Source organism: Limanda limanda, chromosome 4, assembly GCF_963576545.1.
Source record: "Limanda limanda chromosome 4, fLimLim1.1, whole genome shotgun sequence".
NCBI classification, from domain to species: domain Eukaryota; kingdom Metazoa; phylum Chordata; class Actinopteri; order Pleuronectiformes; family Pleuronectidae; genus Limanda; species Limanda limanda.
Genome location: NC_083639.1, coordinates 13342075 through 13369174, shown reverse-complemented (window position 1 = coordinate 13369174; position 27100 = coordinate 13342075). Strand labels below are relative to the sequence as shown.

The 27100-nt window shown below is 43.0% G+C and overlaps 1 protein-coding gene across 1 annotated transcript; it reads left to right on the top strand.

Annotated features, from left to right (window-relative positions):
• The first annotated feature begins 240 nt into the window (after positions 1–240).
• LOC133000423 (tensin-2-like) lies at positions 241–25593 on the top strand. Its single transcript, XM_061070356.1, has 27 exons — positions 241–366; positions 6494–6599; positions 6736–6773; positions 16125–16157; positions 16273–16322; positions 16467–16650; positions 16839–16889; positions 17019–17141; positions 17227–17291; positions 17466–17549; positions 17641–17753; positions 17842–17902; positions 18180–18255; positions 18592–18721; positions 19578–19643; positions 19759–19875; positions 20012–21418; positions 21529–21679; positions 21778–22613; positions 22723–22854; positions 23356–23448; positions 23672–23749; positions 23936–24013; positions 24226–24394; positions 24869–24937; positions 25242–25271; positions 25449–25593. Exons 1-27 carry the CDS (start codon positions 241–243, stop codon positions 25591–25593), a joined length of 4611 nt encoding a protein of 1536 aa, XP_060926339.1.
• Positions 25594–27100: the final 1507 nt, after the last annotated feature.

Genomic DNA, 27100 nt, shown 5'->3' with positions numbered 1-27100 from the left:
CAAGGCAGGACGAGCTGTCAGAGAGAAGGGCAGGGGGTGGTGGCGAGGAGTCACTGGGGGAAGAAGGGAGCATGCTGGAGGAGACACTGACAACATAAGGGGGCCCTTCACGACGTGGAGAGGGATCGGAGGAGAGGAGCGACCTCCTGGGGCCAAAAGCACTTGTCTGGAATCAGCGGATAAGAGCTGAGGAAATCAAGGATACAAGGTTGAGAAGAGAACTAGGTGTCTGCTGGAAGTATGGGGTGCGTTCACAGCAGCCCGGGCACTGGCCGGATGAAGACACATGGGCTTGGTGGTGACAACGGAGGAATCCCCGTGACGGCAGAGCCTGAGGTACATCCTGAAATCCTCCATCTGGCTGAGGTGAGTGAATGCCTGCTCTCCGGTCTACTGTAAACATGCTGGTTAACACAGAGGTCATGTCCATAATGGCTTTTATATTTTGGAGATAAAAGTTTGGCTTTGACTCGTAGTGTTCATTTTTGTTGTGCTGTAGTCTGCAGCTATACAATGGCAATTAAGAATCTTCAAACTTGGACAATTTTGACTGAATCTATGCTCCAGGATGTTCGGACATATTCGACTCAGGAGGAGGAGCTGGACTTGGTTGAATTATTCGATCCGACACTCATCGCATACGAGTAATAGAAGTCAACCAAAAGAATCCAGGAAATTACCAAATTAGATCCAAAGCGGTTCTGTCTCAAATATTTCGTCTGTGCTTAAGAACAGAAGCATCTCATGCTCGCATACCGAAGTCTGAGCGTGTTTTGTGGGTCCTTTTTACACCTGCACATCGAGCATGGTTTGCATGTGCGGCTAATGTTTGGATATGAGCCGGTGTCAATATTCAGAAAGAAATTTGTCACACAAACGAAGCATGAGCAATGAGAGGGGTTGGAAAAAATCACATTCCCAGCGCAGCGGCCGACTGTCTACTTGATAGCAGTTAATCATGTCCCTGAGGTGTCAAGGTTCAAGAGGAAGTGGTTTTAGTTACTGTCCGGTTTCGAACCGCCGTCGCCCAGTCTGCTGCCTCTATTTAGGAACATGCATGGATTTAGGAGCAAGCCGCATTGCTACGCATGTAAAGCCCCTGGAGGACGTTTGTAGAGTCTAAAATAAAAAGCGTCTGAGGTTTAAGTGGTACGCACTAGAATGTGTGCATTCTCACATGCCAGACTAAATCACACATGCTGGACATGCTGTATGTCAAAGTTGTAAAACAAAGAGCAAGAGAACTCCAAAGGGTCATTTGTTCCATCTTGGTGGAACAAAAACATTACACAGATCACATGTGGCTTCAAATCCCCTGAAGTCCTTATTGTGTGTGTGTGTGTGTGTGTGTGTGTGTGTGTGTGTGTATGTGCAAGTGTGTGTGTGTGTGTTTTTTTTTGTGTGTGTCTTTTCCAAACTATGACAGAATGGTCCCAACTGAAAGGGTGGACTCTGCAGTGAAGAGGAATGAAATGTGTCATACATGTGAACTCTCCAGGAGTTCTTCTTTCTGTAGGTTGTTTATAATCTCTCTCTCTCTCTCTGTCTCTGTCTCTGTCTCTCTCTCTCTCTCTCTCTCTCTCTCTCTCTCTCTCTCTCTCTCTCACACACACACACACACACACACACACTCATTCCCGCACCTATTTTCAGCATTTTCATGAGTGTTTGGAGGTGACAGTCTCTGCTCATGCAGGTTATAAATACCCTGCCAGGACTGGAACATACCCCTGGCCTGCCACCTGCTCCCGTCCCTTCCTAGCCAGATCATATGTGAGGTTGTGTGTGTGTGTACGTGTGTGTGTGTCACAAAGAGCTACAGTTTGTCACTCCTGCGCTCCAGCATGTCATCACTTGTGAGGTGTCATTGAAAAAAACAGACGAGGTGTTTAGCCTGTGTTCATTTACAGTGTGTGTGTGTGTGTGTGTGTGTTGCAGCTGTACATTTTAACCATTTCAATGCATTAGCACAGTGAACACATACCATTACATTTATGATTTGTGAAAGTGCATGTATGTTTGGTGCATCACCATGGTAATGACACTAATAATCAGGATCATCTATCTGTAATTATATCACGTAGTTTTTCTAAATGCTCTGTATCAGTTCATATGAGTTGTTTTGGAGTAACACCCTCAAACCGCCTCTGCTGCTGTTCTCAAAGTAATAAACAGCGCGTGCAGCCACAGTCATAAAGAACGCCATTATTCTTCTTCACTGGTGTCCGACCCGCTCCTCGTCTCCATGTGAGAAGAGCTGCGGGCTCTCTGCAGTGGTCAGAGATGCTTGGAGAATGACACAGACTTTGGCTGCAAAATATCTGGGTAGGGTGGGGTTCCTGTAATACTGCAACGCAATGCTGCAACACTGCTGATAGTCACGGGAGACCGAACATCCACTCAACCAAACTGCTGCTGAACGTACATGAACGCTGGTGGACACAACGTCCTGATCCCCTGAACCGTCTTCTACAAAGTCAAGAATCCTCAACAACTGAGTCAAATGCTCAGGTTTATCTAACGTCAACCTAATGCTGTCATTGTCAACATTAAAAAGTTTCTCATTGAGAATATTCAGCTATTAAATTGCTCTGTGATATGTTTTGTGTTTTGCTGTTGTTTTCTCTCCCTCTGATCCTCCACTGTTCACGGGTCGACTTAGTGTGAAATGGAGGAAAAGAACCACTGGAAAAATAGTGTCAGTGCACCATTACACTCAGAGAATAATGAGTCATGTCATCTGTGTCGGGTTTAAATGTAATGATTCTCTTTCGTCTCATTTTTCATCATTTGACAGACAATTACCCAAAAATCCCCTTCACATTTTGTGGTTAGAAACTAATGTACTGTTTTTTTTGTAAAACACAAGAAATTCCCATCTTTTCATCACCTTTCAGCAATCACATTAGGAAAGAGAGTCCATGTTTATACAAGTGAAAACGTTCTCACACAAGTTTAAAGTGAAATGTGAATATAATAGGCAACTAAATAAATAACCATGTTTTCAAAGTTAAGGAAATTAAGTCGAAGAATCTAATTAGGTTTTTGGTTTTCTTTAAATAACAATATTTTTAACAATAAGTAGAATCAGAAGAAATGTACATGAAACCAAGAGGATCTGCATGTATAGTTTCTGACTACGTTAGTGAGTCTGAGCCTGAGCTGCACTGATACTGCTTCACCACTGAGAGGTGCCCTTGACTCATTCTGCACTCTCAAAAGATTTCAACTTCAAACTAACACACTGGCATTACGAGATAAACAAAGTCAGTGAGGACTGACTGTGGATGTTATGAAATTATTTTTTTGTCCAAAATGAAAAGTTATATTTTCTGTCTGAGATGTTTGTCTATTGAGATAATTCACAGTATTTTCAGTATAGAGAGGGACTGCTCTGTAAATGATGAGCCGTAAATGCAGAGGATGTGTGGTGTATAAAAGACATATAAGTGGGGACTTTATTTGGCACAACATGGAAAAACAACTCAATATTAAATAGTGACATGCCAAAAAACTGTGACTATACTTATGTTTTATGGTGTTTTTTTTTTTTAATCCAATGTACATTTATCATGGTTGGAATGTTCACAGGTGTAGACATGTGGACTGGATGTTCTTCCCATGTGTCTGTGTGTTTGCTCCAGGTAGTAAGGCTTCCTCTCACAGTCTAAGACATGCTGCTTAGGTTAATTGGCCATTGATGTGAGTGTGAATGGTTGTTAGTCTCTGCATGTTGGCCTTGTCATGCATTGAACACCTGTTCATGTTGTACCTTGGCTCCCGCTCCCCCGCGACACTTCATGAATAAATGGCATAGATATTCGATGGATGGATGGATGCATGGATGGTATATAAATGGAATTTTAAACATCAACATCTCTCTCTCTCTCTCCTTGGTCTCTCTCTCCTAAATCATTGCATTACTTCATGCTGCTTTATTATTCTGGATGTAGAAGTGATTCTTTACAATGATTGGAATCTAACCAGCCTCTCAGTGTTGTTACTGTCCTGCAGGTGAACTCTGGTCAGGGTTATAAAGGGACAGCGGCTCTGTTGGTCATTATATAAGTTGAATCGATTCCCCCTCCATGACTTATGTAATACCATTTGAAATTGTAATAGTGAGGTGGGTTGATGATCCACTCCTCCCCTCGTTTGACCCCTTTTTGTCAGGTTCATCAATTCTCTCCTTAAATCCCTTCACTCTCTCTCTCTCACACAAGCATACACACACACACAGATTTAACAAATGAAGTGGGTGCCTCAGTTTATAGCAGCAGCCATTCATCATATCAGCAGAGGACATATGTCAATAGTCCAGTGGCTTGTTACTCTGCTGGTTTGATTATAAGATCAATAATTACAACATCATTGTCAGTCCAGGTCAGTGACCAAAATAAACACAGTTTTTACAACTGAGGGTGTTTTTGTGGTAAGTGCGACATGAAAATTACAAAAAATGAACGCACAACTTAACTCATTAAAAACTGAACTATTTGAAACACCCTGCTGGATCCGAATAGACCCTTTACCATAATTAAACTTTAAACATTAATATGAATATTCTTCACGTCTTAAGAATCAAAGTATGGTTTATGATAATATTCTCATTATACTCTAACACCTTTGTTACCCCTCTACAGTTACAAACAATCATGTTGGAATATTTTCAAAGAACATGTTTAACATTTTTCTGAATATGTTAACTTGCTTAGTTGCTAACTGTCCACAGTTATCAAACCAACATCTCACCTACATATATAAAACAGACTTAGGTTATCTAACTCACCTTTAGCCTACACAATAATGTGCACATAAAACTCATTGACTGTACGCTTTATAAAGATGGATGATATGATAGCCTAAAAGTGAAAAAAATCTAAAAAAAGGCAAAAAGATGTCATCTAAAAGTACATCTGTAAGTGGATTAAACAATGTTAATGGAAAAAATATTAACTGTTTTTAAAAAAGCAACTAAAAAAATGCTGTTGGATTTTGTTGTGTGTTGTGAGGTGTAGTCGGAGCCAAGCCACCGCATTACGGTCACATTATGTAACCACGCTAAGCTCAAGGTAGAGCAACATAAATCATAATTATACATTATACATTCCCATTAATAAAGGATAAAGTCTGCATACGCTCCACTTGAGAGACACAGCTGTTTCATAATACATATTGTGAGTGTACGGTTTCTTCCACTCACCATTCAAGATGGAGAAATGAGAGAGATGTCAGAGAGTCAGTGAGTCAGTGAGTGTTTGGTTGTGAAAGTGTATGAAAGGTGGTGAACAGGCACCGTCACCTCTCAGAGTAACATTCAATGCTGCTCCTGTTTGGAAAAAGTCGGGGATTGGAAAAAGCAAAAAAGGGCCAGAGCTGAAAAAATGTTTTTTTTAAAGATCGGAAAAATGCATTAAGTCAGGAAAAGAAAACAGGAAAAAGAAACAGCAGTGTGAGCAGGTATGTTGTTTGTGGCACTCCACCTCTCTTCCATTGACTCACACACCCACACACACACAAACACACACACACTCAGTCCAGACACCACCTCCCACTTGATGTTTCCACTCACCCTCTCTGCTGTAAAATATCTAATGGTTGACTGCAGCTCTGAAGGCGTCACTTTGGGATAAGCTTAACTTTATATAAACATTGTCCTATTTATTTACACTGGTTTCACTGGAGGAATTGAGTATTGGTTTATAAAAAGACAAATCCATGTGTGTGTGTGTGTGTGTGTGTGTGTGTGTGTGTGTGTGTGTGTGTGTGTGTGTGTGTGTGTCTACAGTCAGTGTGCTTCCTTTCCCATTATGAGACACAAAAACCGTTAGAGTAAGTCTGTGTGTTTCAAATTTACCTTTGGCTCTTTTCTTGCTTTGCCCACAAAAAGCTCATATGGGATTTATGAACCATATTGCAGCCAGCCACCAGGTGTCGATCGAGTAACTTTGGCTAAATGTGTCCATCTTTATACACAATCTATGGATATGACAGATTCCAACTATGTTTATTCAGTGACTTGCGATCATGATGGCTCGTAGCACTGGAAACTGATTATCATTTATCCTCTTGGTCGCACAAACTGTGACAGAATAAGGACAAGTAAAAAAAAAGATGATAAACAGGATGCCTTGAAACACAGCATGATATGACAGGTGTTTTTAGTGGAGGAAACTGAAAGAACAGCAGGCGTAGGATACCAGTGATCACGCTGGTGTGTCACTGAGCCAGAGTAGATCTACACAGGCAGCAGCCATGCAGGGGACCGTGGACGTGCAGTGCTTCGTTTGGATCAATGCTGAGATCACATGCCTTAGAAAGCATCAAGAAAATGGCTAAAACAAAGAAAATATTGCATGACGGTTGGTGTTGATCTATCTAAAAGCCTTCTTCTGACTTCCTTTGGCAGTAGCAATCATTGTCTCCACCTCTTGAATCCCTCTTTTCATGCTGCATGTGGATGATCAGATTTCACTCTCCTGTGTGTCTGCAGCTCGCCAAAGCTGGGAGCCATGACTTCACAGAGAGGAGCTTCAAGAGGAGACGCGTGTGTGATGTGTGCAAGCAGAACATCGACAACCCCGGGTCTTTCTGCAAGGGTGAGTGGGACATCTCAGTCGGGTCAGGTGGCAGACCCAGAGCACGAACAGCAATCACCCATTCACACACCATCATAGGCCTCAGCTCACCCTGATGTCAAATCCGATTTGTCCTCTCTCTCCCTCCTCTTTGCAGATTGCAAGGCTGCAGTTCACAAGACTTGTGAAGCAAAGGTAAGCGTTATATTCATGTCCCTCTGACCTGAGGAAACTGTGCTCCTGTGACAGAGGTTGTTGGGCTGCCATGTTAATGTGACGTGAGACCTAAGCGCAGTAAGCCATGTGCACTGACCTAGATGTCTGGTTGAGGAAGGCCTCCCCCCTGAACAACAACCAGCCAGGTCACTATGATTAATTCAGTCATGTGCTAACGTGGTATAGCAGGACCCCAAACAGCCAGGTAGTCCATGTATGAAGTGAGTTTGTATTGCAGATGGATTAGATGCATTTTTTCTTATTAAAATATCCTATATTTTATATAATGCACAACTTCTCATTAGCATTGTGTGTGAGGAGTATTCTAAGGTGAGCTGTCAGTCCTGAATACAACTGGCAGGGATTAGTGAGGATAATGTTTTGTAAGTGCAGGTTGGAAGGAATAGGTCAACATTTTGGGGACATTCATCCATGAATTATTTCTCAAGAAATTCACAAGAAAAAAAAACAATTCTCAATGCTCAAGTGCAAAAATTAAGCATCCGCCCCCTTAAAGGTATAGTTCACAGAAAAATGAGAATTCACTCATTCACTCAATATGCAGATGCACTTTTGGAGTTTGAGAGGTAAACAGCATTGCAGCCAAATCCAGTACAATATAAGAAAGTAAGTAGTGGTGAGTTGATGATGAGTACATTTGAAATATAGATACATTTTAAAGCAAATGATTTAAAAGCAAATGATAAGAAAAATTATTTTATGACCCTAATGGAAAATTATGATAAAATTCAAGATTTCAAGGAGGGTGAAATGAAACACGTTTCAGTAACTCAAAGTGTTAATTTAATTTAGCTCATATAGACATATTTCAAGTGCAGCTACAAAGGAGCTTAATTTTTTAATTCACTGCATCATTGGTCAGGTGTTGTTGTCAGTGGGAACAAAGAGAAATTGTTTCACATCACCATATTACAGTAAAATTAAAACATTTTAAACTTGGGGGTGAAGGAGGCAGAGATACAGTTTCCTCCACAGACAGTTGCTCTGATAGTTCAGACTGTGTGCATGTCAAAAGATTGGGTTTTAGTAAAGGTGCTTGATCTTTGTTGTTTTTGCACCAGGAGGGGAGTCTCTGTCATTGCACTGTGCAATAGAGCCGACCTCTCTCTCTATCTCTCTCTCTCTCTGTCCACATCTGCTTATGTCAGAGCATTGGCAGCCTCCTCTCTCATGTGACCCTGCTCACAGTAGCTCAGCATCACACAACACAGACTGAGCTCATGACCTTGCTGTAACTGCACTGTCCAACAGCAAAACACAAACACACACACTGCACACTTGCTCTGTGTCACGCAGAGGGACCCATTGCCTTTATTATTTGGCTCATCAGGTCAGATCCAATCCTGCAGGATTTATGAGGAGCGGGGCGGGGGTGGGGGTGGGGGGCTGGGTGTTCCTGCCTCCTCCTCTTCCACTCACAAACACACACCCACACACACCGTAATGGTGTATGATTGGGCCCTACCAGCTGCTGTGCCTTAGCAGCATGCATTAAAAGAGGATTATTATTTTTGTCATCCTCGTCCCCCCCGGTCACCACAGCGATACGGCCAAAAACAACTCGCTGGCTGCAGAGGCCTTGGATTGGAGTGGACATTGTCACACGGGATGATGATCAATCTGCATAGGGGAAGTCTGAGCGGGTAAATATAGAAAATAACAAGAGTGCCATAGATGCCTTCCAGTGGGTGATCAGTCGGAGGACACAAATAAGTGAGAAGCAGCTGGGAAGGCATACTGTGTTTATGTGTGTGTGTGTGTGTGTGTTAATGTGTGTGCGTGTTTGTGCGTGTGTGTAATCAGTCCATTTCGGGGTATGTATAAATAATAATGGCTGCAAGGCTTCATGTCATGCTATTTCTGTTTTTCTATGTGCTTCGTCAAATGTCAACATATTGCTTTCTTTCTTATTCCTCTTGTCATCATCTTTGTACCTCTCATCTCTGTATTGATTTGTTTTCCAATGTTTTAAAATCCCTCCCTCCCTCTCCCATCTTTTTATTCTGTTCAAACATTTCTTTCATCAGTGTGTCTGCCATCTCCATAACAGTCACTACTACAGTTCCAATTAGTTTTTTGCATCCCTTCTGCATCATCTCTCTCTTCCTGTTGTCCCCTAAGCACTATCTCTCCATCCAACGCTACCCCGCTGCCACTTTTATTCTGCCTCTTGTCATCTCTCGCTCAGCCTCGGGCCACTGAAAAGGTCAGTGGGCATCAGCGCCCTGTGACTGTGCAGGGCTGCCCGGTGTCTGCATGCGGGCTATTGATGTCTGTGCTGTGCTGCACATGTGCGAGGCAAAGTACTCTTGGCTTTAACGTCTCTGTGCGTATGACACGGGCAGAGCGAGAGGGGAAAGTTATGTGCTGCATGCGCTGCCGGCTCAGTGTTTGTGTGTGTATGTGTGTGTGTTATCATGAGAGAGGGAGGGTGGTAAAGTGAGTCGTGAGAGGGATCGAGCAGAGTTTGTAAGAAAGCGAGAGAGAGAGAGAGGGAGGTGGTGTGTGATAGTCAGGGAACAGGACTACTCAGAGGCAGAGGGACAGACTGAAGCTGCTTGTTCAGAGGTAAAAACACGCTCTGTGCTCTATTTATTTGGTTTACTTCATTCCTATGTACTCAGCACGTCAGTTGTGACTTTTAATTTTCTTCCGACTTGCAATCTTACGTTCTTAAACCCCTTTCCACAGTGTTTGCTTCGATAACGCAGCATGTGATTGTACAAATTATTCCATTAGAGTTGTAGCCAGGGTGCTCTTGATTTGCCCAGAAAAAGGATTTCATTGAGTGTGATGTGATTAAGGCAAGTGCAGAAAATGAAGTGCAGACTCCTGCTGTGACCTACAAAAAAATACACAGATTTTAATTTTTAATGGGACAGAGTGAATTTGAAAGATTTACTTTTTAATGAGTTAGTCGTCTCTAGGTCCAGGTCAGCAGATTATGGAAACTGTAGCCAACCAACAACCCAGTTATATACCAAACTATATACTGTACATCCCTGGAAACATGAGATGTTGTGGGGTTAGATTGAATGATGTGATGTCACAATCCAATTTCCTGCAGCATCTATTCACTGGGTCTATTACAACGCTGTGTATACACCATCTGTGTTGTATGTTGTGCATATCATCTCTGTCCAAAAGGGCACCTGACAGAGACAAATGGCTGCACTGCAGACACACTCAGCTTCCCCATCATCATCATCTGATGGATGTTGATGTTGTGTAGTGAAGAACAGATGGTAACAGTTCCCTGCTCATATACACCAGCTGTTCTGCTAATGTTTCATGCTGATCTATGAATTGATTATGATGCTATAAGGACCATGTGCTTGTATGCTCACGTTATTGCGTATACTATATATTTATATATTAATGTTGTCAGTTTGTCCTAAGGTGCTACTGAGGCTGTAACCTGCAGATAAACAAACTTTACTGCAAAGTTGCTAGACACTTTTTGCTAATATAAATTCAGCAATGCTGTCCAGAAGTTGTGAGGCTCTGTTTCTTCTCCTCTATCAGGTGCTCTAAGCAAGTCATGTTTTGCAACCTTCTCAGTTGTTTGTGTTGCTCCATGGGGAACATGTTGTCCTAGCTCCTTGCAGGTCAATAGGAAGGTAAAAACAGAGACAATAGAGAGATTAATACAAAACAACACACTAGGACTGCCTTTGAGGTAGATGTGGACAGACAATCCCATCAGCTGAACATCTGTGTAACTTGATTAAGGTGGTGACTTATTAGTGTCACATTGTTGTTTCCTTTTATAACCACTGCTGGCATGATGCACTTCATCCAGATAACTATCATGGTTGATTTAATTTAACTGCTTTATTGGCCTTTTTTTAGCAATGAAGTATTACAACGACAAAGCACACACACACACGCACACACATATTGTCCTGCTGTTGTCGGGCTGCTGCTGCAGCAAAGGCAGAAAGTGGATTTGTGAGATGACTGATGGACAATTATACAAAATGAGCCCTTGAGTGTTCTGAGAGACGTTTGGTCTAAAATAAGGAGCTTTATCAAAATAGCTCAGTGAAATCTCTCTGCTCTGTGTCACTGGTCAGCAGGCATGTTCAGCTGTTGACATCTCTCTCCCATCCAGCGCACGCTCTCACTTTCTCTCTGCTTGCCTCTCCTCTTTCCTCTTCCTGTCTTCCCTTTTTCTTCTAAGCTCTGTCTGTCTCTGCTCCCCAGACAATTTGTCTGTTGCCTTTAGACCTTTGTCTGTGCTTCCTCTTGTTCCCCTTCTCTCCATTTCTCTCCAGGCCTCTCCAGGCCAGTTACATAGCAACTTGCCCCAGCTCTGGGTGGTGCTTATCAAGGGCTTGTTTGTCATCAGACGTTGTTTATCCAAGGGGAGCAAATACTTGTATCTCACGGCAGAAATGACTACCCTGTCCAAAGGCACTGAGAGTCAAGTGAGGGAGAGGGTGTCAAGTAGTAGGAGAGGAGGAAGTGGAGGGGAGTGGCAGCATTAAGGGGGTAGGAGATGGTGAAACAAGGCTTCAAAGATGAGGAGAGAAGATGGTGAAGTAGAGCGATGACACAAGAAATGAAGGGGAATTTTTAATGTGAGTCCTCCAAAATAATAACCACTTCTAAATTTGCCCTCTGCTGCCCTGGTGAAAATATTCAACCTACGCAAAAAGAAGTTCAGAGTTTTATTTAGCTTTCAGTGGACTTCAGTGCATCAGTCTTTTAATGAGACTATGGAACTTTGAATAAGCCACAGTTCATTTTTCCTTTCCAGGTTGAAATGGGAAAGCTTACTCACTTCTCCCTCTCCACAGCGTGACATAGTGTTAGAATGAAAGTCAGTCCTTCTATGATGGCACACTGACTACGCCTGTGTCTCAAAGGCTCACATTTATATTCCGCTACCTCGTAACTGACTCCGGCAAAGCTCTGTGTTGGATTTTCTCTCCCTGGAATAGGAGTGATTCAATGATTCAAGATGTAGCAGTGAGAACGTTTGAGACCTGTGTCACAGCCGCTGTGTTGTGGAGGGGACTGACAGCTAGGAATCTCTCAAGGAAGATGAATCCTAAAGGCTGAGAGCAGATTCATGTCAAATTTGATTGGCCCGATCAGATCAGTAGATTTCCTGTTTGTATCCCAGCTTGGTGCACACACACATTCTTTCTGTTTGCATCTTTGTGTGGGTTTTCTCCAGCTTCCTCCAACAGACACGCAGATTGGGGTTGGGTTAATCTGAGATTTAAATTTGTAGGTATGAATGTCACTGTCAGCTCCGTGATGCACTGCCAATCTGTCCAGGGTTTACCCCACCTCTCACCTAATAGGAGCTGGGATCAAATAGATAATGGAAATAATAGGCACGTCAGAAGTAAGTAAATACCCTGTCCACTGCTCACACAAGTATAGATCTCAACTGCACGGCTCCAGAAGTAGAAAATCATTTATTATCTGAATAAAGCCATAATTTCTTAAGCATCCAATGTAGAGTAATCACAGGCTACAAGATCGTGAAACAATGTTTTATGTATCAAAATGTCAAGGAGAAATACAACACTACCCACAATCCTCAGGTGCAATAGTGGAAATGTTCATCACAACCACGGAAATCATGAAAGCGTTACATAACGTTTACCACAGAACAATCATGATTTCTTTCTAGTATGGCAATGGTTTATGGGATGTGTAGTTCCTTCACTCTTAAAGTAATGTCGCACAGGATCTTGTACCTTTGCCTTTTTTTTGTTATTTCAAACATTAGCTTTGCCCCGGTTTAAATGTTTTATGATCACGAGCTGGTCGGCCTGGATTCAGACTTTAAATCGTTTTTATACATATTCTCAGAAAACCCAATAGAGAATATGTATGGGGAATTTACTCCTGGAATCAGAGCATTTCTCAAAGTAGGTGATCACTGTTCGGTCTATCCACTTAACCGCTGTCTTTATGCTAAGCTAAGCTAGCTGTCTGCTGGCAGTGGCTTCATATTCCTGCTTCAGGGACTGACTGAAGACTAGTTGTCTGGCCTGTTAAGTTGCTTTCCCTTGTTCTTCTTGAAGCAGTTCATCATATATCAAGCACCAGCTGACTTCATGCACAGCAAAGTCCAGTGGCTGCTTCTGCAGTTTCACATTCATTCCACAGACAAGGAATGAAAAGGAGGAATGACAAGTGCACTTAATGAACAAGGCGAGCCCAGCCACTGAACACACAAGGCATCCAGTCCACTTACAGTCACTCAGTCAGTCTGTCCCTGGGGGCCGGATGGAGTGCTGTCACTGGCACCTCAGTAAATGCAAGCTGATGAACAAGACAAACTGAACCAGATGGCTTCTTTCCCAGTGGCTCCAGTGTACACACCGCATGTATTAATGAAGAGCCTGAGGCTGGCAGGAGCTACCCAAAACATGTGTATACACCCTGCATGTGTGTGTGTGTGTTTGTATGTGTAAACCCAGGTTGACCAGCGCTGACATCCTGTTGCAAATTGCTTCCTGTTGACTCTACCGTCCTCCTCCTCTGCCTTTATGCTGCATGTCATTGCTCTCTGCCTCTAGGTTCAGCCCTGCTCTTCTTTTGTCTGCATGTTTGTGTTAATACGGGTTCACGTGTTGCATCTGTCTCCTACGGTTCCTTCCTGGAGTCGACCACTTTATCTACTTCCCTATTATTAAGGCTATTAAGAGACGGGTTCTTCCCTGGGGCTTGATTGCCAGTTCATTTCCTACAGTAGGTTTTATTACATGTTTATGATGCGCCCATGTACACTAACACAGGGAAGTAGAGATCAGCAGCGTGTGGTACAGCATGTGAAGAGAGATGATCAACTCAGAAGTTGTTCAGAGACCACTCATGATTCAAAAAGTCCTTTTTTTAATGAGGCATGTCAGTGATGAATATTGGCCACATCATATCGACAGTTCAGCTGCAGCATATGTTGCTGTGTTGTAACCAATTACAGCCTGTCCTTTTCTCTGCACTCCTCCCTTAACTCATCCCTCTATAGATCACATGTCTGTTTATGTCCCTCTACTGTGGCCCCCTCTCTCCATTTCATGTATCACCAACTCTGTGTGTGTTATAACAAAGAAAGCTTTGGTTTCATTCCATAGAAAACACATTACAAAGCTTTTTGGAGTATATTTTAATAAACAAAATCAAATGTTATGGTTCAGAAGTTCAGATGTGCCTGACTTTATTGATCTAGATCTATGAATTATTTCCTGGGAAATCGCACAAGGTTAAAAAAAGTGATACAAAATTCTTGATCCGCACCAATAGTTAATGGATTATTTTCTAACCCATAACACCTTTCCAGAGCTTCATGGTAATCTGTCTTGTTCTGTTTCTCTAGAGAAATAAATGGTAGTTAATAAGCAGCATGGTATTAAAATTAATGAATTATTGGTTGACCCAGTTTTGTAACGTTGGCATGATGACTTCAAAAACAAATCAACCTCGACTGTCAAGAGGAAATCAAACAATCCCAAAATTTAATTCCGCTGGAGCTGGAACTGAAACACTTGAGAATCACTTGTAATTAGTATGAGCTGCATTTGAGTTTATTACATTCTATTTTGATAGTTATTCTGAGTGTCAGAGCAGGGACAGTTTACAAAGTAGTGCTTTAATCCAATAGAAGATCTGATGGAAGAAGGTATAAAATCTGTGACTGCTGTTGTTGTCCTGGGGCTTTTCAGTCGTAGATCATTGTGATTGTCAGGCATTTGACTTGTTAACCTGTTGTCTGACACCTGTCAGCACGGGCCAGCTCTCAGCCACGGAGGGCAGTTCAGCTGTCAGTCATCCTGGTGGGATGGTTCAAAGGTCAAAGGTTGACAAGGTGTCACCTGCCAGGGTTTACAGTCAGCGCACATATACATGTAGCTGTGCCGTAATGTTTTTAAACCATTTCTTGGCTCATTCCTTTAGATTGTTATAGTGGTGTAATTTATAAGCGTGATGTTTTCATCATAAATTACTAACTTTACTTTACTCATGATTCTAGTCAGAATATGAGTCCGCTCCATTGGGCTGTGATTATGGGGCGTGTTTCAACCGCACCAGGAAAAAAAAGGCCTCTTCGCTCAATTGGATAGACCTACAATCAATCAGAGCAACGTAGTATGTGACGTATGTTGAGCGACGCATAGTTGTTGTCAACAGAACTCGACTGCACGCACGCTGGAAGAAGTAGAAGAAGAAGATGAAGAACGATTTTTGCAGGTGTTTTAAAAGGAATTTAAGGATACACGGAGAACTTACAGACTCAATGGCAGCATCTACACATCTCAGCTCTCCAGCGGCAGGCATGTTTGTGGAAAACAAAGCCAACCCAAGCGCTCTTTGATGACGTAGTTGATGACGTAACTGTTGATCATCTGTCCATCATCGCATAAAGCCCGCCCTGACAATTTGATTGGTCCGAACAGCTTGTGTTCGGAGATAATTTCTCGCCAACGGAGCGACTCCAGACCGAACTTCCCGACCAAAAAATGTTGTGGGCGGGGCTAAGTTCGTCTGGCACCCAGGCTAAACTTTACCTTGTGACACCATCAAATGAGCACTATAAAGTAACACATGCCCTGACTGACACATCACTTCAGCTCTATTATCCTCATGATAAACAATCCAGAGCAGAGGAAGCCACTGAAACCTGATCAGGTCTATTTGTAGCATATTGGCTGTAGTCTGTTTGCATGACCTCTCTCTCTCTCTCTCTCTCTCTCTCTCTCTCTCTCTGTCTCTCTCTGTTTACGTGTGTGTCTGTGGTTTTGGCTGTTGGCTCACCAGCAGAGAAGAACTGCACGCCACATGTCGAGTCGTCCTCCAGTAAACTTGATCAATCTCTCCCAACTCACTCTTCTTTACGAGACAAAGAAAGAAAAAAACACAATCAATCATTTTTATTGAGTATCTCACTCTATTCTGAGGTCTTCTGCTTTTTCTAATGTCTGGTCAACACATTTCAAACCAGCTGGTTGTTCCACAGTTTGTGAAGGGAGAACTTTGTGTGAGTGTGTGTTTGTGTGTGTGTCTGAAATAATGTGACATGTGGAATGAGAATCAGCGCCGACAGCCCCAGCTGCAGGAGGAGAGTAGGAACGGATCTCACCATCCTCTCGAGCAGCTCTTCATCCCTCCCTCCATCCCTCCCTTTCTTAATTTGTGCTGCTGGAGCAGGACCAAGAGCATTAAACCAAACACATGACCTGGCGTGTGTTGGTTCATTCCCAGTGTGTGTTTGTGTGTATGTATGTGTGTGCATAGGTTTGTGTGGCTGCTGGACAAACTAACCATATTCTCCTGTCTTCCTTTCAGGTGTCTCCCACCTGCACCTCAACATCAGATCTGGTAAATTTGTACATGCACTTGTTAGGAAGTAGTTTAAATTAATAGTAATTTATAAAGTGATCAATAAAGTGATCAATAACTGCAGCATAGTTACTCTTTAACATTCGTTCCTCAGAGAGGCTCCACTAAATCTACATCCCAGAAGAAAAGAGGCTCCTTACCGAGGTAAGACAAATCAACAAGACAAGAAGAAAATTATATTTGATATGTGAAAAAGTAAAATCAACATTATGGACACAGATCTTGTCAATCTTTATCTCCCATGGATGTTTTGGCTGCACTGAAAGCACAACTTCTCTCAATGTCCAGGAGTAAAAGTGTGGAGCTAGTGATGGAGCATGTGATGGAGTGCCACTACGACTTTGACCTCACCTACATCACAGAGAGGATCATCTCCGTCTTCTTCCTGCCAGACCTGGAGGAACAGCGCTACCGCAGGAACCTCCAGGAAGTGGCCTCTATGCTGAAATCCAAGCACCAAGACAAGTTTCTGGTCAGTGATCGAACTAAAGTGGTTGCAATTTGTATCGTAAAAAGGATTAAATTAAGTAATGGCTACAATGGAAACAAGACCTATGTAATGTATTTAAGAGTTTTTAAGGGTAAAAATTCAGATGATTACATTTGAGAAGTTTTATGTGTGATATCTTCTGAAATCTGTCATATCTCTGCCTTTTTCAGCTACTGAATTTATCAGAAAAGAGACATGACATCACCAAACTCAACCAAAAGGTACATATTTTGAAATCTGTATGAAAAGATAACATGTTACTGAGACACGAATGAGATGCATAAACTATGAGATCACTTTGTATTGATAAGTTTAACAAACTCACTGTATTTTCCTCTGCTTCTTCATAGGTGCAGGACTATGGCTGGCCTGATCTTCACGCCCCCCCCCTGGACAGGATCTGTGCCGTCTGTAAGGCAATGGAGACTTGGCTGACCTCTGACCCCAGTAACGTAGTGGTCCTCCACTGCAAGGTTTATACAGCCTAAGTCCACATCAATGTAGTTTGCTGTTAAGTGGAGGAAAAAATCATAGTTATCCTGATCTGTGTTCCGACAGGGAAACAAAGGGAAGACGGGGGTGATCGTGTCGGCCTACATGCACTACAGCAAGATATCCGCTGGGTAATCTCAATTATTACTAATGTGACAAGACACGTGTAAAAATCAATTATCCATGATCCTGGCAATACTCCTGCCATGAAAGATGCAGGAGCAATCCCTGCCTCGTACATTGCATCTTTTTTCTTACACAAATCTGTATCAGATCCATTAATATGTGTGTGTTTGTGCCCACAGAGCGGACCAGGCTCTCACCACACTGGCCATGAGGAAGTTCTGCGAAGACAAAGTGTCCTCCGCGCTACAGCCCTCTCAGAACAGGTCGGACATCTTTCCTCCTCCTTCTCCTCCATACACCACTTCTTGAGAAGCTGCCGTCATCACATTGTTTCTTCACCTCATGTATTTTCAGGTACATCTACTACTTTAGCGGCCTGCTGTCAGGCACCATCAAAATGAACAGCAGTGCTCTGTTCCTCCACCAGATCGTCATTCCCTCGTTACCAAACTTCCAGACAAGAGGAGGTCAGTGTTATATGAAGTAAAGGCTTGTTAGAACAGAAATTGTTTAACAATGTCAAAGGCAAAAGACACTAATCTTAATTTCTTGCAGGTTTCTTTCCTTTCCTGAAGATCTATCAGTCTCTACAGCTGGTCTACACCTCAGGCGTCTAGTAAGTACATGGTCAGTTGTCGGGTTGTACCCCTGGGTTTTTGGTTCATGTCCTGCGGGCAGACGTCTTTCCCTCCCTCTGTCCCTTTGACAGATCTTGTCTATACAGGCCGGTGTCTGTGTTTAGGTGTAGGCTGGTCTGTGCTTACGTTAAAGTGAATGTTGTTTGCCAGTGTTTTACTCGACTGAGACATGTTTTTGACTGGGTTTATATGTGGTTCTGTGGCTGTGTTTTTTACACTGTGTGTGTGTGTGTGTGTGTGTGTGTGTGTGTGCAGTGATCCTCAGAGCTCCAGGGCGAGGAAGCTGTGTGTGACTATGGAGCCTGCACTGTTATTGAAGGGGGACATTATGGTGAGAAAAAAAGCTTCTTGTGAACTGTTTGTCTCTAATTAGAAATCTTACTTTGATTCTAATCTTAGGTATATACGCACATCCTTTACAATGCAAAAATCTGCTGCTATTACCTAATACCTGCTTATTGCATTCAGTTTTACATACATTTTTGTATGTTTGGTCTGTAATACACTTTTAGAACTTTATAACATGCTTGATTATTTTCAAAGATGATTATGTAATATCACACTAATACACTTTTAGAACTTTATAACATGCTTGATTATTTTCAAAGATGATGATGTAATATCACAATTATAGCTCTGTTACTCACACATGCCTCCTTTTCTGCAGGTGAAGTGCTATCACCGGCGGAGTCAAGCAGCAGAGAGAGAGGTGGTCTTCAGAGTCCAGTTTCACACCTGCACCGTGCACGGAGCCCAGCTGTGGTTTGGCAAGACTGAACTGGACGTGGCCTGCACAGGTATTAAATAGAGGATGGTTTGAAAATGCAGGGACTAAGAAGTCAGTTTCAGTTTTGGACAGACATGAAGGAATCACAGAAGGGATTAGAGGGAAACGTATAGTCATAAACTAGAATGGCACAATTCCTGGTTCTTCACCTTTGATCAGGTCGGCACCAAAGATTATCTACATGAAGGGCCTGAAAAAGCATACTGGCCTACAAAACCCCATACGCTAGAACCAGATGTTCATTTAGATATGCACCAAATTCCACAAACTCATAGACATCAGTCCTCTAAATATGGCCAATTTTCCCATCAAGATCCATGAAATACTCTCTGGGAAATGAGTGAATTAGTTCTTCCTTGGCCCATTTCCCCTTCTTCCTGCAAGTTTTGTGGAAATGGGTTGAGTAGCTATGAAAATATGGCCTCTACAGGTAACTATAGCACTATATCATTGAAGTAGAATACATTGTACTACAGTGTTATATAAATATTGAATCTAAACATAGTAATGAACAATTGGAAATCTGTATATTTCTACTGTTAAGATATCAATACAATTCAAGAGCCACTGAAATCCACTGTGGGGCATTTTGACACAAACAGCAAATGACTGTCACATCACATGAGACTAATTCTTGAACCCGGCTCAGTAAGCAGCAGCCTCCTGACAGTTGCTCTAAGTGCTCCGTGCTGTCAATGTATAAATGATATTACCCACACTCACGCATGAAAGTAAAAATAAATCTTGGCTGGTGCGTTTCTTTGAAGCGCCGCGCTCTGTTTACTTGACTCATGTCCTGTCTTATCATTGTATCACTCTCTCTGTTCTGGGTATTTTAGTCTGCCTGTATATCCGTCTGTTTATAGATGACAGGTTCCCTCCCGATGCCACAGTCGAGTTCATCTTCTCTAATGGGCCAGAAAAAATGAAAGGTGAATATTATCCTTTAATTTCTCTCACACTGCATCTTGTGGTGCATTGTAAGCTCCTAATCCCTTTCTTTATTTCATCTGCATGTGCGTCACATCATAACGTCTGTTTTTCAAGGTCGAGAATGCCGTCAGAATGACGCCTCTATCAAAGTGGACTATAAGACCTCAGACTCTGTGGTCAGATGGGATTCTTATGAGAACTTCAACCTGCATCACCAAGACAGCATGGAGAGTAAGAAACACATACTCACACATATGCACACACACTATGACCTCTAACCATAACCATAGTAACAGCTTGCCTGACTCTTAACCCAACCCACAGGTGTATGTAAGCTGCGTATTAAGTCCCTTCTCCTTTCACCCAGATATCTGTCATACGAAGGGCCCTCTGGATGGCAGTCTGTACGCACAGGTGAGGAAGAGACGTGGGCCGGGTTCGACTGCTTCACCAGCGTCTACCAACGGATGCCTCACCAGCAGCCCAACAGTGAAGCCCCAAACTCCCAGCCAGCCCCAGCCTCCCAGCTACACCAGTAACTCCAGTCGCTCTCCACCACCAACTGATCATCTGCAAGATGCCTCTCCATCCACAAAGAGCCCTGAAAGAGAAAACACTGACCGTGCGTCGAGGAGTGGACATGGGGAAGACAGAGCAAGAGAGAAGACACGAGGGAAAGAAAAGGATAGGGAGACGGCTATTTTAGATGACGGAGAGCCTGTAAGTTCAGGAGGTTTGAGGCGAGAGCACTCATGTTGTGGTCGTGGAAAACCAAAGTGTGGCGATGTGGGGTGGGAGAGGGAGCGAGGGCCCTGCCTTTCTAATGGTCGTTGCCTCGGACATTGCAACAGCATTAAGACTCATCCAAAGAGTCAGACGCTGCCTGCTTTACCAACCAAATCTGTGTCCCCTCCCACCAATCCAGCTCATATGGAACTCTGCCATCGCCACAGTGCCCATCTGTTACCAGACTTGCCATGGGAACATCCACCACCACCTCCGCCCCCACCCCTGCCCTGTCTCCACAGGCCCTACTACCCTTATTCTCCCCCTGACCACACACACCCACACAGCAACTCCCTACCTCCCGGCAACAGACTCTGCAATGCGGAGGAGTGTCACTTCTTCCATTATGCCAACCACAGCCCGTCTACTCATCTGTCCCATCAGTCACTGCCCTCCAGCCCTTACAGGGAAATGTTCTTCAGCTCTCCAACACCGTCCTCTGGTTGCCTCTGTCGAGAGTGCTCCAGCAGGCGAGAGCACCAGTCCGACTCAGTCAGAACATTCCACCCGTTTCACCTCGACCAAATACAGAACCCGCACTGGTCCCAAGGAGCAGGGGTGCAACCACCAAGAGAGGTGCCTACGCTGTGGGAAAACGAAAATCCATGGGAGCTGGTGAGAGATTCCGAGTTTTGGCAGTGCAAATCACCCACCCCTGTGTTCCGGGTCTGCCACTCCACCTTGGATCAAGGTCCAAACCAGGAGCAGCCGAGATTTGGCCACGCACCCCACCAGACCTACCACGGTCCCCAGTCTCTGGTGGACGTGCAGGACGGAGCCAGCAGTGGGTACCACACCCCTCCACCACCCCGCCACTCCTGCCCCTGCTCTCATCAGTCATCCCCGGCTGAGAGCCACGAGAGCCGGGGTTACGTCTCGGGATACCACTCTGGATCGGGCTCGCCTCTACCTGCTAACAGCCCGTCTCCTGGGAGAGGCAGGCTGCCTGAGATGCCGTCCAGATCCAGAGAACAGCAGCTTGCTGAAGGTGAATGAGGGATACAGTGATAATTGCTTTATTTAAACTTCTTATTTCACACATTTTTCTGATTGTTTTATGAATGATACAATCATCTTACTTCATCTCCCTTCTCAAAGTGGAAAAGGCAAAAACCGATGCAGAGGAGGACGTATCCCAGGATTCAGAGGGTAAATCAGACTCTAATGGCCCATCAAGCACCCCTGGACTGGACTCTGATCATGACTACACAATAATTGGCAGCAGCAGCCCCACACACACTGAAGACAGGTGGGTTATACTTCCTTTTTTGATTCCTACTCATACTAAAAACAACATTTATCCATATATGTGGATAATTATCTAATTTTCTCCTGTTTTGTCCCCAGTGTAACAGCTGACAGCCCTCCTCAAAGCCAAGAAACCCCTGCACAGCAAGAACCCAACACAAATGTTAACAAAACAAGCACAACAGCAACAGAAACACAAACTTCAAGCATATTTATAACCTCATCACAGCCATCAATTGAGCCGATAGCAAGTCCTGATGGTGCAGCAAAGATCACAGGAAGCCCCCAGGGATCTACCAAGTCACATACTTCAAGTTACACTGCTGTCATCATCACTCCGATCCAAATGCAACTCAATGGTGCTGCTCTTCCCAGCGATACTCCATCCGATAGTGTAGCTGTGAACTCGTCTGCCAGTCTCAGCTCTAGCCCCTCCTCCACTTCCCCAAATTCTCTTATTGGCTCCCCAGAGCTGCCGTCTTCTCCCCAGCACTCTCCAATGGCGACAGACTCGGGCCATAGACTGACTCCAGACCGAGACAGCTCAGCTGACAACAAACCTCCGTCACCTGTTCCTGACGGTTATACCACGCCCACTTTTCCCTTAGCGTCCTATTACTACCCAATCCTGAATGTCCCCCATGTCCCGTACACGGGGTACACTGCAGTCACTATCCCCGCCATCCAGCCACCACTCCCGGAGAAGAAACGCCTCTCCTCCTCCGCAGGGTCCCTGAACACGCACAACTCTCTTCTGAGACTCTCCTCAGCTCCCTCCCCAACGCACCATGTGAGTTTCTCCTCCGCTGTGGGACAGCAGAGACAAGGGTCTGCACAGTGTAGTTACAAGGACGAGGCAGACGTCAGGGTTAACGCTAAGTTTGTCCAGGATAGTTCCAAATACTGGTACAAACCAGGCATCTCCAGAGACCAAGGTGAGGATTGTTGAGAAAATAAACGTTTGTATTTATCATTACTAAGTAATCCAGTCTTCTGTAATAACTGGAGAGTTATTTTACTTTTTACCTGTCCTCTCTACAATAGCTATAGCTGTGTTGAAGGACAAGGACCCCGGAACCTTTCTTATCAGAGACAGTAACTCCTTCCAGGGGGCGTACGGCCTGGCCCTCAAAGTGGCCACCCCCCCTCCTAATGCCAACATCAATGGCAGCAAAGGTATGAATGTATTGTTAGTACTACGAAGGCACTCGGTAAAATGCTCATACCTCCACCGAGGCCTAAAAGGTTTCCTGAAATTCAATCAAGTGGAAACAAATCACATCCACACATTCAGTTCTCTAAGTGCCTATTGTTTTCCTGACAACATTTCCACATGAATCCTTGAGACACTTTATCCAAAGTGATTTACAAATGGGGGACAAATTAATGTTACCTTGTTTATTTGCCTCCTATTTAAGACATAGTTACCAAAATGTATTTCATCATTCATATTCATTATTCTCATGCATTAAATTGTTATTGATGGATACAACCTATTCATGTACGTCTGTTTTATTCTGTTCATGCATGAAATGAAAAACAAAAGCAGTGGCAGTATGGTTTATGTTGTCACTGGCTTCTATTGCAAACAGAATCATGCATCCCAAAGACATGTTCTCTGTTGCACGACAGTCAGCCTTATTTTTTCCTCATTGCTGCCTCTCTCCTCTCACCCAGGAGATCCTCTGGAACAGCTGGTGAGACATTTCCTCATCGAGACTGGGCCACGAGGAGTGAAGATCAAGGGCTGTCAGAACGAGTCCTACTTCGGTCAGTGATGTGGTAGACGCTTACTGACATAATGCATTTCACATATTTAGTTCTGTGTGAGATACTGACACTGAGAGTCTTAACCAGTAAGAACTAGAAAGAAGTTGCTTCCTTCCAGACTCTTATTTTCTATTCTTTACCTTTTCCTACTCTGCACTATATACATGAATACAAAATCTATATTTTTTAACCTATTTTCTCTTTTTGCCTTCTTCTGTTGCAGGAAGTTTATCTGCCATGGTGTACCAGCATTCAATTACACCCATCTCTCTACCCTGTGCCCTCCGCGTCCCAGAAAAAGGTCCAATCAGCCGCATTTATACATTGTTTTTACAATCAAAATCAAATATCAGATCTTTTCAGCTACATTTACTACAAGAGAACATATAAATGACTTCCAGTCAAAGCCTAGTAGGTTGTAACATTAGCTACAGTCTGGATCCTCAATTGAGACAGTGCTGTTATCTAACAGACTCTGATGTTTCAGATCTGGTCGGGGAACTTCAAGAGACGCAGAGTGCAACACACACCAGCACAGCAGCCGACCTCCTCAAACAAGGAGCAGGTATTACATGAGCTTGTTTCGTTTTTGAAGATTCTGTTGTCAGATGAACTTCAACAGATGCTGAATCTAATGTTGAGTGCTGGTTGCAGTTCTTTCATTTGACCAGCAGAGACTGCTGATGATTCATATTTATGTAGCACTGACCAATAATACACACTGTACTGTATGTTTATGTGACTTATGTAAGTGTTCAAATCTGCTTGTTAACCCAGGCTGCAACGTGCTTTACCTGAACTCAGTGGAGACCGAATCACTGACGGGGCCGGAGGCAGTTTCCAAGGCAACCAAGTGCACTTTGGCTCTGAGCCTGCGTCCAGTGGCGACGGTGGTCCACTTTAAAGTGTCCTCTCAGGGGATCACTCTGACAGACAGCAAAAGAAGGTGCATCTCAGACACATCAGCCTTGCTTGGTAGTGGGGCTGGTTCAAAATGATATCAAGATAAACATGTTCAGATCAGTCGATAACGATAAATGTCAGGATAAATGTGGCTGTAGCTGTAACGAGTGAATTTCCCCATCATAGGATCAATAAAGCCCATCTGATCTGGCTTATCTTATCTTATAAGCATTATATCCTATTTATATTAGACTTTTCCTATTGCAATCAGTGAAAAATATATTGATATTGTTTTATTACCCCATCCTACTTGTTAGCCAGTATCTGCCACACATTTAATTCAGTTAAATGGTTGGTTATTGGCTATTCTATTTAATAAGTGGTATTTGTTATTGCAACAAGTTTCTGGTGCATGACACAGTGTGGGCATCAGTTTGACAGAAATCCTTTCAGATAGTGTTCATAAAACTAAACCCAAAGACAGATGAGCTATAATGTTTGTTATTGTGGTTTGCAGACTGTTCTTCAGGAGACACTACCCAATCAACACTGTCACTTTCAGCAGCCTTGACCCCCAAGACAAGAGGTAAAAAAACAAAGCCTTTTTGATTTGAATAAAAAACAAACCTGTGCTTGAACATGTTGCTGCTGATTATCTTCGTTATAAACGTGTGGTTTCTGCTGCTGCAGCATTCATCCTGTATTGACTTATATTTTATGAATATAAGTTCCGTCTGTTATCTGCTCGTCTGTTTTCTTTCACTCTGAGAAGTGAATGAGAATGAGAAATGCCAGTTGTTGCTTAGTTTGATAAAAACAGTCTCCTTGTCCTTGTTATTCATGTCTTCCTGCATTTTGTCTCTGTGTCTCGTTGGGTGCCCGTGCTTCAGGTGGACTAACTCTGATAGCACATCAAGCAAGTAAGTGCATGTGTCTCTGTGTGTTCTTCTTGGTTGTGTGATATCAGCTATAAATTGTGCTACTTTGCATGGCGATTACTCACAACAATCAGATATTCTACTCTGGGTTTTTTTTCAGTGTCAAATACCTTTTACCCTCCAGGCGTTCGACTTCTCTTGTCTGCTTTCTCTCTGCAGGATGTTCGGCTTTGTGGCCAGGCGGACGGGCAGTTCCACAGAAAACGTCTGTCACCTGTTTGCAGAGATGGACCCCGAGCAGCCAGCTGTCGCCATCGTCAACTTTATCAACAAAGTCATGCTGGGACCTCAGCTGCGGAGATGAGAGAGTAGAGGAATCTGACAAGCTGGACTAGTGGGGATGTGGAAGAGATTATATGCCAGTCTAAAGAGGAATCGTTTGATAAGCCAAAGCCAACATTTTGTCATACTTGCCAAATGAGATTCAAACACCTGACATTTTTTTTCATGTTACAAACTGTTTATATGATGTATAACAAACTGCACGACAATCCATTTGCCACAATGTCCTTACTGGTTAAGTTTCTCTACATCAACCCTCAAAGCTTGAGAGACGATGGACGCATTAGAAGGTGAGGGTCATGTTTTAAGTGAAAAGTGGGGCAATAGCAATTTTGCTCCTAATGCAGGGTGAGAAAGGTAAAGAAAGTGATTAAATGAAAGATGTTGTGTAAAAAAACTGAAAATAAAAACGGTGCAATTTTATACCAACAGGCAGTTTATTATAATTAACCTACCTACAATTTAAAACAGACAGGTAGATGATATAACACAATGTGGTTACCTACCACATGAGAAAGTAAAAGGGAGGTTAGCCAGAACACAGAATTAACTAATTAAAAAAGTCATGGACAGGACTTTAATATTTATATTGAATATTTTCTACAGAACCCCTTTACTTTGTAAAAGTAAAAATGCCATGGAAGCAGGGGATGTTTTTTATCAATGTCTTTTTGTTGATGAGTTATTGCATTTTCTATAAACTGACACACTATTTACATGACTTCAGCACAATTTTTTCATAATGGATTTATATGTATAAGAAGTAATATATTTAAGGCCTCAGGGGTGGGGGTGGGGGTGGGGGGTGGTGTAGGCTATGTCATATTTGAAAAGAAAATAAAAGCAATAAAAGGACATCAGTTACAAATGTGTGCTTCATCATTTAATAAATTTGTGTCAAATATTTCAGTGCTTATTTGCAAACTGGTTGGTAACCATTTCCTTTTCGTATTGAACTTATTGACTAAATAAAGATGGACGACGGCGTTTCTCCGCTTTCCCCCACTATCCAGAAATGAAGCCTAAATACCTCAAATACAAACGCTGCCATTTTGAGCCGAGTATGTTATTTTGGAATCAGAATCTGCGCAATAGGGATCAGGGGGTGAAGCCATGATATCCAGGTCCGAGTCAGTCTCAGCTGTCGATCATGACATTTCCCCCCATTTTTACAATATCAAATAAGTAAAAAGAAAATCAGCCGTCAATGCGGAGTTCTGAAATACTTTGTTGAATCACACTGAAATGGCATGTTCTGACCATGTCATAAATGCTTGCACATTTCAAAGAGTCTGTGGAATTGATAGAAGAAATATTACAACAGAAATGTACCAAACCAGCAGAACATTTTGAGGTTTCTATGTTTAAAATTGGTCGACGCATGTATGCAGGAGTTGTTCGCATCTGAAACCTAAATAAATGCACAATAATAAAAAAGAAAACTACAGAGTGAATGCTGTCAGCTTTCACACAAATGAAACACAAAAGCGAGCGTGATAATATAGACACCATCTTTGAAGAAAAGGAGG

Excerpts from the sequence above, each read along its gene's own strand:
- LOC133000423 (XM_061070356.1), top strand. The coding sequence starts at position 241 with ATGGGGTGCGTTCACAGCAGCCCGGGCACTGGCCGGATGAAGACACAT. Across the intron at positions 18,256-18,591 it reads TATTGAAGGGGGACATTATG|GTGAAGTGCTATCACCGGCG; the intron begins GTGAGAAAAAAA and ends CCTTTTCTGCAG. Across the intron at positions 18,722-19,577 it reads ACTGGACGTGGCCTGCACAG|ATGACAGGTTCCCTCCCGAT; the intron begins GTATTAAATAGA and ends GTCTGTTTATAG.